The 17,889-nt window shown below is 33.5% G+C and overlaps 2 protein-coding genes across 2 annotated transcripts; one reads left to right on the plus strand and one right to left on the minus strand.

Annotated features, from left to right (window-relative positions):
• Window positions 1–679: 679 nt before the first annotated feature.
• On the plus strand, window positions 680–10,694 carry LOC113391743 (putative fatty acyl-CoA reductase CG5065). The gene is made up of 13 exons (XM_026627802.2): window positions 680–766; window positions 2,295–2,411; window positions 4,346–4,503; window positions 5,090–5,180; window positions 5,308–5,453; window positions 6,052–6,161; window positions 6,852–6,935; window positions 7,538–7,646; window positions 8,288–8,364; window positions 8,822–8,984; window positions 9,226–9,376; window positions 10,037–10,143; window positions 10,507–10,694. Exons 1-13 carry the CDS (start codon window positions 692–694, stop codon window positions 10,592–10,594), a joined length of 1,476 nt encoding a protein of 491 aa, XP_026483587.2. The 5' UTR covers window positions 680–691; the 3' UTR covers window positions 10,595–10,694.
• An 806-nt stretch (window positions 10,695–11,500) lies between these two features.
• LOC113391723 (THAP domain-containing protein 1-like) lies at window positions 11,501–17,440 on the minus strand. The gene is made up of 7 exons (XM_026627783.2): window positions 17,346–17,440; window positions 15,544–15,724; window positions 14,824–14,889; window positions 13,831–13,902; window positions 13,110–13,190; window positions 12,521–12,625; window positions 11,501–11,788 (listed from the first exon to the last, which is right to left on the minus strand). Exons 1-7 carry the CDS (start codon window positions 17,420–17,422, stop codon window positions 11,540–11,542), a joined length of 831 nt encoding a protein of 276 aa, XP_026483568.2. The 5' UTR covers window positions 17,423–17,440; the 3' UTR covers window positions 11,501–11,539.
• Between the last annotated feature and the right edge of the window lie 449 nt (window positions 17,441–17,889).

A 17,889-nucleotide genomic window follows, 5' to 3' on the forward strand; every position in this document is an offset into this window, starting at 1 on the left:
ATAATATATGTTGAAACATATATCGTTGCGAATCATTTTAAATAAGGTGCTTAAGCTAGTTTTTAGTTTATTAATTATTTGAACAGGTAAATATTATTTTGCTGTTATTTTTAATTCTAATCGACGTCTAGACCAAGTGAATTTGACGTTAATTATTATTGAAGTGATTTCGGACGTATTCGTCTCGAGGTTAATCAAAATTTCTTTTCGTATTACACAAAAACCGAGATGGCCCAGTGGTTAGAATGTATCTTAACCGATGATTTCGGGTTCAAACCCAGGCAAGCACCACTGAATATCATGTGCTTAATTTGTGTTTATAATTCATCTCCTGCTCGGCGGTGAAGGAATACATCGTGAGGAAACCTGCATGTGTTTCAACGAATTCTGCCACATGTGTATTCCACCAACCCGCATTGGAGCAGCGTGGTGGAATATGCTCCAAACATTCTCCTCAAAGGGAGAGGAGTCCTTAGCCCAGCGTTGTGATGTGAGGAATTGTTAATATTTCTTACAGCGCCAATGTCTAGGGGCAGTGGTGACCATTTACCATCAGGAGGCATATTTGCCAATTACTACCACTTACTACCTATTTTATAAAATAAGACCTGTATTCCATTAAGGATTATTTTTATTAACTATTAAAATTACATTTGTGTGTTTGTCAAAATTCAGATTTCAAAAATTTAGTATGCAGCCCTCGGTCGCTGAGTTCTACAAAGACAAGAGCGTCTTTATTACTGGTGCGACTGGTTTCCTTGGAAAGGTAAGGATAGTCATCTGTCAATTTATTAACAACCAGGGATTTAGAGGCTCCCCTGGGGCCTCTAGAAGAGAGCAACTCCCACTATAGAGACTCCGATGAGTTACCAATGTTAACGTAATATACATATGTACAAACCCGACATACAGAAACTAATCTGTTTAATAGAATTAAAAAGAAATATATCCCGCTGAGTTTCTTTCGCCGGTTCTTCTCAGGTCCGAGGTACTAAATTCCGAACCGGTGGTAGATTTTTGACAATCAATAAGCAAGTGTAAACACTTCTATATTGAATAAAGATTTTTGACTTTGACTTTGACTTTGAAAAATAATAATTAGAGGCCTCCGGTCATCTGCTGCCCCAGGCCCTCCAGACTCCACCTCTGCTAATCCGTTCATTTTCTGCGATACAAATTATATACATACCTTATGTTGTGAACTTTAATAAGATATAAGTGTTTTTTTGTGTATAATTTATTCACGTGAGTTTTTTTCTCGTATATCTCGTAAACATATACATAACATAAACATAACATAATCAGCCTGTAAATTTCCCACTGCTGGGCTAAGGCCTCCTCTCCCGTTGAGGAGAAGGTATGGAGCATATTCCACCACGCTGCTCCAATGCGGGTCGTAAACATATACCCTTACTTTATACTGATATGTTTGGTATATCTAGGTAATGTAAAATTAAGTATAATATCCTTACATTCGAATTGTAGTTTTTATTTTATTCTGCAAGTAATCTTTATAATTTTTTTATATTGTTTTTCTTGTTTTATCCTATTTTTTATATCATATAATAAGGTCATGCAAAGTTTAAAATACTCGCTTTCATCTTTGCATATAATGAGAACAATTATGGGCGACACACGCCAGTTAAAGCCTCAACGCAGTTTCATCGGCTTTGTTTTTTTTTCTGCAACGCCAGTGTCGCAGATTGTTGTCATACTTACTCACGAAATGTCATATAAAACGCAAAAAAAAAAACAATTAAAACAGACGAGCTGATTCTGAGATTAGTCACCTTCGTGAAAACTTTATTTTATAAAAATTCCCATGTGTTATGAATATTTCATAATAGTAAAATATAATAAATTGTATATGTCTTTAGTAATAATCAGTGTATGGTTTAAATAGCAACTATACAAGACTGAGAACTCAATAGTGAAAAATGACTATACACAATATTTTCATTAGGAAACATAAAAATATCTAACTTATACGTATAATCATAGTAACATTCTTTCTCACACACACACACAACCACACACACGCACACGTATTACACGTACACATATTCTTATTAAAATTAACGATAAAATTGTTATAAAAAAACATACAAAGAGAAAATATTGGGTATGTTTTTGTAACATTTAGTAAGAATGGCTGTTATTCCTCGATACAGTTTTTTTGATAACCTAGCTAGTACAGCAGTTCACCTACCTGATTGTAATTGAATTGTACAACCTATTTTTCAGTAGTCTAATCTGAACTTATGAAAAAGTACATAATTATTATTATTTTACAGGCGTTAATCGAGAAATTGCTGAGAGCATGCCCTGGGATCACAAATATATATCTCTTGACAAGGCCGAAGAAAGGTTTAAGTCCTGAAGAAAGACTAAGAGAACTCTGGAATAATAGGGTATTAGAATTTTACTTACAAATAAACTGGTGCAATTCTTCCCATTTGGACGTAATGGCAAACAGTCCAAATTAAAAAAAATACTTACGTGTTTTTCCATCGAGAATTTTCTAAACGGCCCTAGATCTGGAAGGCATGTTACTGGTGTTTACATTCCCATTCCTTGGGAACTCAGAAGTAGACCCTCTATTGCCTTACTCATAATCCAGATGGTACAGCAAAGATTCCAGACCCAAGACAAATTTCTTTCAGGATATGGTGGCAGAGCTTTGTGCTAGGCCGTCTGTTTAGGTACCACCCACTCATCAGGTATGCTACCGCTAAACAGCAGTACCCAATATTTTTGTGTTCCGGTGTGAAGGTCACACTTCAGCGTGAAGCCTAAAACAGTTAACCGTAATAACTGGTATTTTTATGTTCCGGTTTAAAGTGAGCCAGTGTAACTACAGGCACAAGGGACATAACATCTTAGTTCCCAAGGTTGGTGGCTCATGGCGATGTAAGGAATGGTCAATATTTCTTACAGCGCCATTGTCTATGGGCCCAGATGATGACGGTGGGGTGACGTGAAGACCCCAATCTGTTCTTTTATTGCCCCAACCTGTATCTTGAACCCGAGAAGCTGCGGCCTCATATAGAACCTAACCCAAACATAAATATTAATAAAAATAACATTAATACACCTTGTAAATATTAGCATAACTTAGCATAGCTTATGAATATTTAAATCTAATTTTAAAGCTGTTGTTGAATTAGTAAACATTACATTTTAAATTATTCACTGTCAGCACTTATTAACAATTTAAATACAAGTGCATTATGATAAGTTATTTATTTCTTTGTTTTAATTAGAAAGACAGACAACGATATTAACAACAAGTATTAATTATATTGAAAGCCGACAAGTCAAATCTATGACTATCTGGTCATGGGATATAAGACATTATGACCCTTTAGCCTGTAATTACACTGGCTCCCTCTAATCACACACAAATATCTTATATATTAATAGCGTGGGCCGATTTTTGTCCCAGTGATAAGACGATAGCTGCACATAAAAATCGGTTATGGTCTCATTTTGAAGAGCTCCAGCCGTAGATGTGGAGAAAATTTAAGAGGATTCTTGATTGCATTTTACTAAAATTGTTAAGAATTAACAAAGAATTTCTTTTGTTAGAGAGCGGCCCAATGGAAGTAGGTATAAGAAAAATATGATAAACGTGAACAATATTTATGTGAATTGTTTTCGACAAACTCCAATCTAACTGAACTAACGTATAACTATTTGATATTAAAAATTTAATTCAAAAGAGGTTTCATAATTTTGGCGCCAAACGTAGATGAGTGACTTGCAGTTTACAATGATATTAAATCAAAACAATACCCGTCATAGGTTTCGAAATTCTTAAAAAGTAATTTGACCCATTACCGAATACCTCAGAAAAATCTACGAACTAGTAAATAGTAACCATTTATTTCCTAAATGAATTGATTAAAGCTCAGAGAAATTTCGAAATTTTTTATTGGTAGTCCTTAGATAGCATAGTAGATAGAAGAAAATGATATTAAAAAAATCAAGGTTTAAATGAATTATGAGCAAAATTAATATTTCTAATTATTGAATATCGTGACCCTCTATATATCCAAAACCTTGAACACCTCTATTAATTTTTTTTTTTTGAGATATTTGGTATAATCGCAATAAAATAACAGACAGACATACATTGCTTAGTTTATAATATTAGTATATCAGCGAAGAAAAACGCCATGGAATCATACGTAAATATCTAATGAAATTCTTAACAGTCATCCACAGCTGAGCACAACGTAATGGATTAAGCCTTAAATTCTCCTTAACAGAAAGACTTTTGCCCAACAGTGGGACCTTATTTTTACCTACGATAATATTGAACGTATCCAATATATGTTCATAGATTTTTGAACGATTACGAGAGAAAGAACCGGATTCATTCAAGAAGCTGAGGCTGATAGCTGGAGACATTTTGGAAAAAGACTTGGGCATCTCAAATGATGATCGCCAAGAATTGCAGCGATGTTGCAACATCGTGATCCACAGCGCAGCATGTGTCAGGTAAGGGTTATGATTTTGATTCTAAAGAAAACCTTTTTCGCTTAATTCTTAAATGGCCAGAAGTTTTTCGAATTGATTTGTAGTTTTCAGTTCAGATAATGGTTGTATTTCAATGGTTCGAAAACCTCCAAACGGCACACTTCAGACAAACTCAGTAGTAACACTTGATATTTTGGTGCAAATCAATGTATTTAATAATAATAACCGTAAGTTTCAAACTCTTGCGAAATTGGAAATGAAGACAAAAAATTGGCGTTTCTTTTTGTAATGTTTAATTAAAAAACAACTAAATCAATAAACATAAAACTTATATCAGTAGATTCAGCGCGTCTCGAAGAACTTTTAATTTAAATTTCATCAGTTGACGTAACTGCCCTTAATTTCATGTTCTTGTATTATGTATAATGTTGTAAAAGAAAGGGAATGAACTTCAATTTTCATTAAGTAATTCCTTAAAATTATTTTTTTTTTTTCTGAATCTGTGTAATTAAATATTTATGAATACAAAACATATGATGATATTGCATATAGATAAAATTGTTAAATATATATATTTAGAAGCAAATTACAATATTTCTATTTTCAGATTTGATCAAAAATTAAAATTTGCCCTTGAAATGAACACAAAAGGCACGCTCCGAGTTCTGAAATTAGCTGAAACGATGAAAAACATCGAGGTAAATATAACATTTTGTAATGATTCTTAAGAATTGTTGTTAAAAACGCTCTAAATGTCATGCTCCACGATGATGAACAGATGAAACAGCATACTTAGAGTAAATTAAAAAAAATCTTAAATTTCAGGCATTCCTGCATTTGTCTACGGCTTATTGTCGCTGCTATATAGACGTTTTGGAAGAAAAGTTGTATCCACCTGTTCACGACCCCGAAAAGATAATACACTTAGTCGATTGGCTGGACGACGAAACGCTTGATTACTTGGAACCAAAGTTAGTAAATGATGGAATAAAATTACAATTACAAGATGAAAACGCCTTCAGAAACTATTATGTCAAACATATCGTATTATCCATAGCATTTGAGAAATATTTGCCAAATTATTCATTTACTTTGAACAACGCGATGAATGATCAAGTTTCATTCATAAATTGATGTTTGACCCTGATCTAACCTGACATATTTTAACAAATCAAACGCTCGTCAAATAAAATTTTATGAAACGAAAATTTGTCGGGCAATAAATAATTATTTGCCAAAACGACTATTTGCTGAACCAGTAGATTCTATAAACATAAAAAATTATTACAATTTTTTGCCTCGGAAAGCAAGTAACAAAACCGTTTTTCCTGCGTCTGATCTCTTCGGTCGTGGCGCATTTGTCGTCACATTGGATTATGAGAGTAGAGAGTGCACCTGTGATTGCACACACATATGTCCAGTTGACTATGATTTGTCCTGTGTTAAGGCTGGTCTCTCTTAAAATTTACCGAAATCGATCAGAAAAATATCATCATCATATGAGATGTTTATAAATGAAAATTTCTTGTTTGTTTTTATCAAATTTTTATTCAGTATTTTTATTTACAGACTAATATCATCAGAACCCAATACCTACTCTTATACCAAAGCAATAACTGAGAACCTCGTGGCGAAATACACGTCCAAATTCCCAGTCACCATTGGCCGTTTATCTATTGGTAAGTTGTTCACATATCATCAGCCTACTGCTGGACATAGGCCTCCCCTAGAGCGCGTCGCGTTGCTCGGTCCTCTGCTTCTCTTATCCAGCTTCTACCGGCGATCTTGCCAATGTCACATATCATACTATATTATAAACTAGCGACTCCCTCCGGCTTCGCACGGGTGCAATGCTGATACTAAATATACTATAAAATGTCTTTATATACAACGTTCAGTTTTTTTTATTAGACAATACAAACCGATATATCCCTGCATTTTAAATGTGTAATATCTTAGAAAATATTCTAGGCCCCAGTACAAGGACCTTAAATTTTTAGCCTCTTTTGTGCTGAGTCCGACATATTTTATAGTAGCGAATCTTTGCTTGGTGGTTTGGCTTAGTCTGGGTAGGTCATTACCCTTTCATCACATGGTCTACCTACAGCTTTACCTAATATTTTTGTGTTGCGGTTTAAGTTGCCCGAACCAGTGCACAGACAAAGGACAACAACCTAGTTCCCAAGTTTTGTGGCGCATTGGCAAAGTAAGAATGGTGAATATTTCACCATCGCCTATAGTCATGGGCACTATAGGCAGTGGTGACCACCAAATCAGGGCCATTTGGCAGTCTGCCTATCTATTTCGAATAAAATAAAAACTCCTATCATGTGCTTTATTAAATTAAATATTTACGATTTGTCTTACAGTGATAGCCGCTTATAAGGAGCCTATTCCTGGTTGGATTGACAATTTAAACGGACCGACAGGCATTTTAATCGGAGGCGGTAAAGGTAACAGATAAGCCACTGACAACCAAACCAAAATAAATACTTATCGATAGAATTTCCTATGAAGATGATGTTGTCCTGATTGATTTCGGACACGGCGGCTAATTTCAAGGGAAACCAGCCTGCCTACACAGGACATATTATAATGCCCAAATGTGCGCGGAGACACAGGTGCACTCTGTATTTCCTCACTCTCATAATCCGATGGGACATCATATCCGACAGGACCGGAATGAGATCAGGTGCAGGGCCATCGTCTTTGCGTGCTATATGAGGCAGAGGAGTGTAAACACAGTTCCAACTTCCAAACTCCGGGTAACTGAGAATTTTTCGATAGAAAAACCCAATCAGTTTTTATTGGTTCGACCTGGGGTTCTATCCTCTGACCTCGAGATCTGCTAGCAGATCTCTGGCTACTAAACAAATGAGACGAAAAAATATATGATAATGCTGTAAATGTATATGCTTTTTCAAATCGAAGCATTTCAAATTCATTATGCCCTACAAACACATTTAACGACTTACATCCACTATAATTTTACATCCAAAGTTACAAAAGATAGCAACAAAAGTACTTATTAATACATCAGTATTCTTATTGGCAGGTGTTATTCGAACAATGATTTGCAATGAAAATTATCACGCCGATCTCTTGCCTGTAGATATGGCTGTAAATGCATGTATATTGCTTTCGTACTTCTGTGGCTTGGAGCAGTAAGTTGAGATTGAAATATTACCCTTAGTTAACTTGCATAAAAACTCCTTACAGGAGTCATAAAACCCGAAAACAGAGGCTTTTGGCCAATAGTCCTATTGTTTCGGGGCTTATTCCAGTGTTCTGGTTTATTGGATTAAAATGTGGCAGAATTTTATTTGAAACTTCAGGTCACGATGAATTTCTTTACCACTAAGCCATTAATGAATTATAAACACAAATTTAGAACATAAAAGTCAATAGTATGATCTGATATTGATGCTAGAGTTTCGTACGTCCATCTGGGTAGTATCTACTGGGTAGGACTACCACATAATCTACCGCCAAACAGCAATACTTAGTATTGTTGTATTCCGGTTTGGGGGGCGAGTCTGCAGCAGTTACAAGGGACATAACATATTAGTTGTTGTCAATGTCTAAAGGTGGTGGTGACCACTCATACCTTGTGGTCTATTTACCCTTCACCTATATATTTTATATAAAAAAGAGCTACTAGTTTTTTTTTGTCCATTTGTTCCATTTGTACCATTCATTCATTTCATTTTCATTCATTTGTACCATTTTTGTCATATAATACAGACTTATTTTTTAATATAAAATTCTCAAATTTCTAGTATCTAAGTATCCCATTCCATTTCAGATCAAAAGAAGTTACAGTCTGCAACGTAACACAGTCTAGACGAAATCCCTTAACTTGGAAAGAATCATTGGAAACTGGTAACTATAAAACTCAACAACTCCACAGAAATGTTTGTCTCTAATTATTTGAGCTGACTCCTAAATTAATATACGAATTAAATTACGGCTTTGTTTTATAACATTAATTTATTATATTTACAAGAAGATTTAATATACACCAATGAGGTTAACGATGATCAATTCGTTTGCAATCTATGGTCAACCTAGTTAGTCGATATTAAATAATATATCTAACCAAAATAATAAAAGGCGCAAAATATAACTGACGACTGGGTGTTCCTCTAAATCGTCACCTGAATTTCTGTCATTATCTGCAATATTTAAAAAAAAATTGTAATCGGACCCTGCAATCATGGTGGTTACTTAAGGGCCGACCCTTCTATGATATGATATGATAATGAGAACTTCGTCCAGCAATGGGTATATTTAAGTTACTTAAAGTGATAAAATTGCAAAGTTGTCCTATTTTTTTCAGGTCGTAAGCAGATCAATGATAATCCATTCTCTTTATGCCTCTGGTACCCTGGCGGTTCGATAAAGAAGTACAAATTACATCACCGGATCCATGCTTTCTTTGCTCACGTCATACCAGCTTATTTGATCGATTTATTGATGATTTTGTTGGGGAAGAACACTTTGTAAGTACTTGAAATTCTGTACTCGTCGTTTTTGGAACACTTTCTTCGTTGTCATCAGACACAAAAAAATACTATCACAGTTTATGCCATATGAGCGATATGACGTGTTCAAAACAGATTCTATATGTATATTTATGGGGGACGACAATGGTCTTTTGGCCATTTTACTACAGTCCTAATGCTTAAAAGGAGAGGCTCAATAAGAATATTTCTTCTTTACGAAAAATGATTACTTTTTCAGCATGGTGAAATTACAGAAACGAATTGCCGGGGGTCTCGAAGTCTTTCACCGTTATACCATCAAAGAATGGTGCTTTAAAAACGAATATTTCAGATCTCTATCAAAACGGATTTCTAAAGAAGACAATGAAATATTTTATACGGATACTTTGGTAAGAAATTAAATAGGTTTTTAGGAATAGAAAGGAGACAGACACCATGCTTTTAGACTTTGGCGCTCCAAGATATATTAATGTATAATATTATGAACTGCTCGAAGTTAGAGGATTTTTCTAACACAGATCACTAAATCTACCACAACTGCGTAAAATACGCTTCTTACGAGATCTTCTGATACATGCATTTCACTGTACAATGTTTCGTTTAATCACAAAACGTAACGTGAATTGTACAATCAAAATATTTAGCAGTGCTTAGCAAAATATCATTTATAACTAGATCATAGAAGACTTAAAAATCCGCCTATGTCTAAATGTATGTGCAAAAAGCTACTGCGTGAGTAGTCAATTCATAGATGGTACCATATCTTGGAAGTTAAATGATCGCCACCTATTCCTTTAGTATGTTAAAATTTGTAAACAAAAAATTCGCTGTTTTTCTTTCGCCGGATCTTATCAGGTCAGGATGTTTCCTTTTCCGAACTAGGCGTAGTTTTTCTTTTGACTATGAAGAAGTCAGGGTAATACTTCGAACTTTAGTAAAGGTATTTGATAATATGAACACCTGACATGACACTTAAAATCTAAATTTTACATTATTACGTTGCTTTGCCTTATATTTTTGGGTATATGCAAAATGTGATCTGTTTCCAGCTTTTCAACTGGGATGACTACATAAAGAACTACATACTCGGTGCAAAAGAATTCTGCTGCAACGAGGATCTTTCTACACTGCCATATGCTAGGAAGCTTAACCGAAGGTGGGTGTTACTATGATAGTATTATTATATTTATATATATAGCCACAGATCCCGAGATGATAGCTTCCAACCCGAGTTTAGATCTCTTTGCAACAAAACTAGTATCAGAAACTTATACTTATATATTTTTATATATACTAATATTATAAATTCAAAAGTAACTCTGTCTCTCTGTATGAAACAAGCTTAGACCCAAATGAAGGACGTAGGCCTTTTATAACAATGAACGAGCAACCCCTAAAAGGCGAGTGAAACTGCGGGCGACAACTAATTTTATATAAACTCAGGCAGCATCAGGCAACTTCTGTGTTGTCATTGTGACGTCTTAATCTTCATAATAATAAATAAATTATTTTGTTCCAGATTATACTACTTGGATTTGGCTGTTAAAGTAACAGTTATATTGCTTATTTTATATTTATTTTATTTTTGCTGTAGATTATTTAGTTAAAATGTTCACAATGAGTTTTATTTTTATAAGTAATTTCATAGAACGTGAATTTAAACTGATTATTCGAAAATTGATTTTCTAGATGTTACGTTTCTTGAACGTTGATGTTGTTTAATAAAATATTTTTAAAAATAAAAACAGCTTTTTCTTTTTTTTTTTTTAGTAGCAAACACCGGCCGGCTTTGTCCAGCCTGTATAATATATTAAAAGATTTCAAATGTATATTTTTATCATATTTTATCAATTTGTAAATTAATTAATTATATATAGCTTTTATGTATGTATATATCAGCTGATACAATTGAACTGTGACAACAAAATTAACTTATCATCTTTAAATAATATGTAATATTAAAAATATATATCATGTATGTATTTGCAGTATATGACATATTCTCAATTTAAAATAATCGGAGCCCCCACGTGTATTTTACAACTAATCCTCTGCCCACAGTTTGCCTAAAATATAAAAAAATATCGCTGATTTAGCAATAAGGTCGCCTGTTGCACTTCATGCAACTTTTTTAATCCAAATGTAAATTTTAGTTTAAGTATTAATAACAATAGACTTATATCATGATAACATACTTTTCTATGTACTTTAATGTCAATCATAAACATTATTTGTTCTATTATGTACTCTGGCAACATCGTAATGTTGCCAGTTACATTTACATTACCCTAACTATTTATGAATAGTTAGGGCTTACAAGCACGAATTGTATGTAGATCGCTCTTAACCATAACAGTGACATGATGTATAATATATTTTAAATTAATGTGCAAAAAATTAAAATATACAATTTAGACAAATGGCAACACTAAATATTGCTTTTTGTGGTAGAATTTGACATCACAACAATGTATGGATTTTATTTTAAAGTAAAGATTTATTTTCAATGGTATAATTATTTATTTTTTGTAATGGTAAGTTTTATTGATGTATCATTTATTTTCCTTCTTGACCTTATTTTTGTTAACTTTTTTCTTTTCATTTCCCTGTGTAAGTTTATCGAGTTTATTTTGTAGAGTTGAATTTTTTTTTATTAAACGACGAACTTTTTGTTGCAAATTCTTTATTTGCAATGATTGTTTCGCGTGAATCTTGATCTTTTTTTCTAGTTTTCTCCGCAGCTTATCATTTCGTTCCGAATCGAAAATACATTCGAATTCCGTATCGCTGTCTGTAGGCATCTGTAAAGAAGTTACATTTTATAAACTTGTATAACATTATATAAGTAACGCACTGAGGCATCAAACAAACATCCTTTTTTAATAAAATACTTAATACATTATCACAAGTACAAAATAAACAATTAAAATGCAAATCCAAATATTTTGACACGTGCGATATTTAAATGACAACATCTTCACGTGCTTTCCGAGACACGTGTGTCAGGAGTTTAAGTACATGTTTCTAAAAATAATTATCCGGGTTACTGGTGAGAATTTATCGACGCAACACTTAATCGATTCAACTCGGGGTAGTACCTAGGACCTAGCTCTCAATGATAGCGGCGTATTGGCGATGTAAGAAATTCCTTCAAGTCCCTTTAACGCCACGGTCATCTTTTGTATTTGAGGTTCCGCCAACCCTACTACTGTTCATACACAAGTGTGAGTAAATATGCATACATACATATACATATTATATAAAACATACATATAATTAAATTGGAGTGTCTGTTTGTAATATTAAAATAAACGCTTTTACTAAATGCATATGTATGTATACACGGTACATATACCAAAATAGCATCTTTTCAATTTTTGTCTGATTGTCTGTTTGTTCCGGCTAATCTCTGAAACGGCTGAACCGATTTTGACGGGACTTTCACTGGCAGAAAGCTGATGTTATAAGGAGTAACTCAGGAAAAATAACTTTTTAGTTTACAATACGAATTAAATCTATTTATTATTACGTACCAATTTCTTGGACGTATGGACAACGTTGCACATGCATTTTTTGGTCTTTTGGTGCGCAGATGTCAGAGTTACGTTATCACCATTGGCTTCGTTACACAATAAACCCTGTGAAAGGAATATATTATGAACGACTAGATAAACAATCAAACATTTTGCAAGAACAAGAAACTAACCAGATGAGGCTCATTCGATCCATGATCACATGCTTCATGACTGTGACATGTCTTCTTGACTTGACAAAACATGACAACTGGTCTGTTGATCACTTGCAATCATGAAATGATCATCATCAGTGATCATTGAAAGTACTGTACTTTTGTACGCGTGTTATAATTTATACAAACAATAGTTAAACGATAGTTTTACAAACATACACTATCAGTCTTGGACGAGAAAACATACGTATAAGAACATTTGTATGTCGTTCTCTTTGGCCACTAACTCCGCAGTGTAAGTTTTGGTCATTTACTCTCAATGCGCTTAAAGAAGTAAGCGAGTGATTCAGGCACAATAAACATAAAGCTGCGTTCACACTAGCTACTTTTGGCATATTTACTTTTGTTATTTTATTGAAATTTGGCTTTCATACCGACTTGATGATCTTCTGAGGTGATGAAGGTGTACAAATTCTAAAATAAGATTTTTCATCGTCTTCTTTGGACCATGCATCCTGTAAATCGATAACGTTATTATTTTTTTAATTTAAAAATAAATCAATCTTTAAAAACAAGACCTTAGTGTAAAGCACGCGTCCTTGAAGAGATTTCTTCTAGCACGATCAAGAAGCAACAAAATAATATATATAGAAAATTTACAGGTAGACATATATACGGTCACTATAAAATCGAAATTATAACGAACAAATATGTATATTAAATATAAATTACACATTAATTACAAAATAATTACACAAATATCTATACTAATATTATAAAGAGGTATTGTTTTGTTTGTATGTAGGGACAATCTCCGTACCTCCAAAACTCACTACACCGTTGTCATAGGGGATTTTTTCACTAAACTAGGCAAACGCAGATGAGCTGCGAGTGGGGCAATTTGGAGTAAGACATCGGAATCACCGAGGCCACCTGCTAGCCGGCTTCATGGAGAAGGAGGGACTCTATATGATGAACTCCTTCTTCAAGAAGTATGACCACAGATAATGGACCTGGATGAGTACATTTTGAGTTGTCGTCTTAACTGAGTAGCAAAGACATAATTTAAAAAATATGCTCCCTAAACAACCCTGCCAACCTAATAACAGATAAATCCAACACTACGTACATGCGTTTTGTAAGAAAACCACTAACCAGGAGCTTATCCGGCTCGTGAGGATCATACTGGTCATCTATATCCAGGCGTTCTTCTTTGCAAATAAAATCCTGAAAAAGCAAACATCACACCTGATAAAAACAGTAAAAAAAAAAACTATATGACAATAATAGATACATGAACTGTGTATTTGGTCTAGTTTACAAGACTGCAGATACTGAAGTCCTGCATTAATAAAGATTTTAAACAAATATCAAGAAAATAGTTAGCTTCGTGCGTGCCCAGCTGGATATGTACCATCTTCTCGTCACATAACATGCGTTTAAAGTGCATTACTTAGTATTATTGTGCTTCGGTTCGAATGGTAAGTAGGCCAGTATAATAAAATCAAAATTCTATTTAAACGTCCCTCACGTTAATTCCCGTAATATGAGCCATTTCTTTTGTACCAGATTATATAAAACGCAACTAGGTAGGAATTCCATCATATTGAGATTATCATTGTTATACATCACCATCAGTATTAAAGTAAAAGATTTGAACATACGTCACGATAGTCGACCTCAATTCAATCGAAAAATAAAGAATTTTATTTGTGCCCAATTCTATCATATGGTTTATCTTATTAATTATTATTTATTATATAATAGATTAAAAAATGTATTGTATTTCTTATTTTAAATTATTATCCTTATGTTTAATTCATATTTTCAATAATTATATTGTGTAATATGATAATGCATGGTGAGACTACCTGTAAGTAGTAGAACTTTTGCCTTAAAAATTTTGAAATGTAATTTTTTATTTTTTATTTTGGATGTGATATTGTATCTACTGTTGGTTGCCTAATGAAAATAAAATAAAATAAAATAATAGACAGGGAAATAACTTCCTAGTTCCCAAGTTTGGTAGCACATTGACGTTGTAAGGAATAGTTAATATTTCTTTCAGTACCAAAAAATTTAGACGAGGGTAACCTATCATCAGGTGGGTCATTTGCCTACCTACATTTAAATTAAAAAAAAACTGACCTGTACTTTATCCGGCTCATGAGGATCACTGTCTTGATTTTCTTCTTTGCAAACGATATACAGCCTCTAAAACATAGCAACAGTTCATATAGCGAGGACATATCAGGAAAATTAATTTGATACCAATAATATGGTTAGCTAAGGCGTCAGATGCCGTTGAGTTAAAAGATTTTTAAGAGACTTTCTGGGTACGCCGCGCCGATATTGTCAGGCTTGAACATTATTGGTAAGACCGGCGCCTAAGTGTTTTGCAAACTCTACCCTCGGTGAGTTAGGGATGGATCTGCTACTAACAAGCATTGCACGTAGTACATACATGTATTCCAGTTTGTAGGGTAAGTGTGTCAGTATTATTACAGACACAAGGTGCATTACATCTGGATTCCCAAGGATGGTATCGCAATGGCGATCTGAGTAATGGTCAATGTTTCTTACAGCACAAATGTCAATGGGCGGTTTTTAACGCGTGTTACTAGTTTAAAAAATACGGTCACGACGTCATCACAATAACGAATATTACTGTAGAAATATTTAATTCTCTGTTATAAAATTTGTGGAAATGAGTAACTACTGAGTTTCTTGCTGCGTCTTTTCGGTACAATCTACTTTTCAAATCTACTTTTTTACATTTAATACAACGCTGTGACATGACGATTCAAAAGTGCCTTTATGGGTTCTCGAATAAAGAGTATTTGGATATTGATTTTAATTTGTAATTACCTTTGTCGGTATCGCAGTCTGGCGTAATTTGCATAAGCCACCATTTGTAGTATACGTTTGACTTTCATCGAAATGTATTGAACATACATTTGTATATTTATTGGGCTGCCAATATTCTTCCTTATGATTTAGTCTTATTTGTTCCACCCACCGACCAGCAATTATCGGATCAGTAGGAAATCTAAAATCAAATACAGTTATTTATAATTCTATTAAGAGAATTACCTCGCCTCGTTGGTCTAGTGGCTTGAAAAAAGGCCACAGTCCTGCGTAATTGGTAGGTCTCTCTTAAAATTGCCCTCCATGGGCGAAATCGGTCAGGATGACATAAGGTGTATTACCTAATATCTCTATTTTCAATTCATTAAAACAATTGTTTCTAAAAGAAATTGTATGAAATATCTAGATTAAACTTATCATGCATGAGAGGATTGTTATAGTCTTTATAAATAAGTTAGGCTAATATAGGTTTCGTTCGAATAAAACAACGGACTTTCTCAATTTATAAAACAGAAGAAAAATGGAGCGTATGCAACAAAAAATTGTTTACTTGGTGGCTTTGTGCAAGCCCGTCTGGGTAGGTACCACCCACTCATCAGATATTATACCATACATTTTTGAAGGAAAAAAAATCCTACATTTTTATAAATATAGTATAGTGATTAAATATAATCATTGATTTATTAATAAATATCTATATAATTGCAAATGTCTAACGGATTCAAGTTTCAAGTCGAATATTACAATCAACTAATAAATATTTGAGTACGAGTATATTTTATAATTAAAGTTCTTATTATAATTCATGTTTTAAAATATAATTGAATTGGTATCTATAACTTTTATGGATTGATTTACGTTTGATAGCAAATACGTTTCTTTGAAGAGATAATGCAGTTAAGTTTTATTTAAATGAATATGGTTCGACATTACGTAAAAAAAACTTCTTCTTAATTAGTTACAAAATTCATATAAAGTTTAATTATAAATAATATTTTAAATGCGAATGTGATTTTGATTGCAACGCGTTGATATCATAGCTACTCGAGCGATCATCGTGAAATTTTGCACCTCCTTCCCACAAACACACACACACAGACAGGGGAGTCTAGTTGTGCCCTGAGGGTAGGACTGGGCTTATGAGGGCTGTAGGCCCTGAAACCACAAAGGAATCCCTGGGCACAACAAAAGAGTGGAGGGGCCCTAATTATTATTTTACAAATTAATTTGAGCAAAAAAAATTGAGCAATTTCGGTAAGAAATCAATCATTTATTTACTCTATGTATCGATGTCTTTTAAAACGGTAATAAGTAATATTATTATAATTTGACTATAACCAGATATCTACACATATATTACATTAAAATTCTTAATTCGTCGGATCCTCTATTGTGGGTCCTTATCTTATAGAGGCCACAGGGCAGTTGCCCCGGTTGCCTCCCTTAAGTCTGGCCCTGTGTGATAAATTCATCTATAAATAATGTTTCGAGGTACGTAAATTTAATATTTTTAATTACCTCATGAATACTAAATTAAAATGAAATGTCAGCAATATAATATTCATTATTAGATTTACTAATTAATACGCATGACTTAGTTCTCATTAGTTAAATACTTATTAATTAATAATTGCATTCCGACCGTTATATAGATTTTTTTTCAATCTGGCAGCACTGAAATACACCGGTGAATTGTGTTACTAGTGTTTAACAACAATGGAATGACGTCTGTCAAATCTATACTTTATTTTTGTTTTGATGAATGTTATATTATTATATATACGACTCTAGGTAGTACTTACACGTGAAACGTTATGTTCTGATGCTCCTGGGTATCATGTGATGAGTTGGGACAACCTTTCAATGCACAGTAAGTCATTTTCCAATAAAAATGTGCAAGCTCTTCACTGTCAGACTTTATTTTGAGTACTGACGCGCCGAGCAAGCGCTGAATGCGCGGAACGCGAGTGGCGTTAGTCGAAATCAGCAGATAAACATAATCGCTCAATTAAAACATCTTCACTCCAGCTATTAATACTCTTGTATACAATACCAATGCATAGAAACATACAAGGCGGCCAGAATATTTATTATAATTTTAAATTAGTTTGTTTTAAATTTAAGAACACAAATAGAATTAGACGAAGTCGTATTTAAAAACATAAATCAATAATGCTATTCGTATGAAACAGCGACAAATAGCCCAAATTTAACCAGTGTGAAGACACAGGCCACATCTAAATGTGTTTATGGTAGTTTAATGCATGTTCCTAGATGAAAAAATATTTAATTATCATATCTAAAAAAATAATATAATGAGTTTGATTCCAAACAACTTTGATGACA

Source organism: Vanessa tameamea, chromosome 30 (assembly GCF_037043105.1).
Source record: "Vanessa tameamea isolate UH-Manoa-2023 chromosome 30, ilVanTame1 primary haplotype, whole genome shotgun sequence".
Taxonomy (NCBI): domain Eukaryota; kingdom Metazoa; phylum Arthropoda; class Insecta; order Lepidoptera; family Nymphalidae; genus Vanessa; species Vanessa tameamea.

Coding starts and splice junctions, on each gene's coding strand:
- LOC113391743 (XM_026627802.2), top strand. CDS start 692: ATGCAGCCCTCGGTCGCTGAGTTCTACAAAGACAAGAGCGTCTTTATT. Junction 767..2,294: donor CGACTGGTTTCCTTGGAAAG/GTAAGGATAGTC, acceptor ATTATTTTACAG/GCGTTAATCGAGAAATTGCT. Junction 8,365..8,821: donor GAAAGAATCATTGGAAACTG/GTAACTATAAAA, acceptor TATTTTTTTCAG/GTCGTAAGCAGATCAATGAT.
- LOC113391723 (XM_026627783.2), bottom strand. CDS start 17,422: ATGACTTACTGTGCATTGAAAGGTTGTCCCAACTCATCACATGATACC. Junction 12,626..13,109: donor CTCAGAAGATCATCAAGTCG/GTATGAAAGCCA, acceptor TTCCTTTCACAG/GGTTTATTGTGTAACGAAGC. Junction 11,789..12,520: donor TCCATACGTCCAAGAAATTG/GTACGTAATAAT, acceptor ACTTCTTTACAG/ATGCCTACAGACAGCGATAC.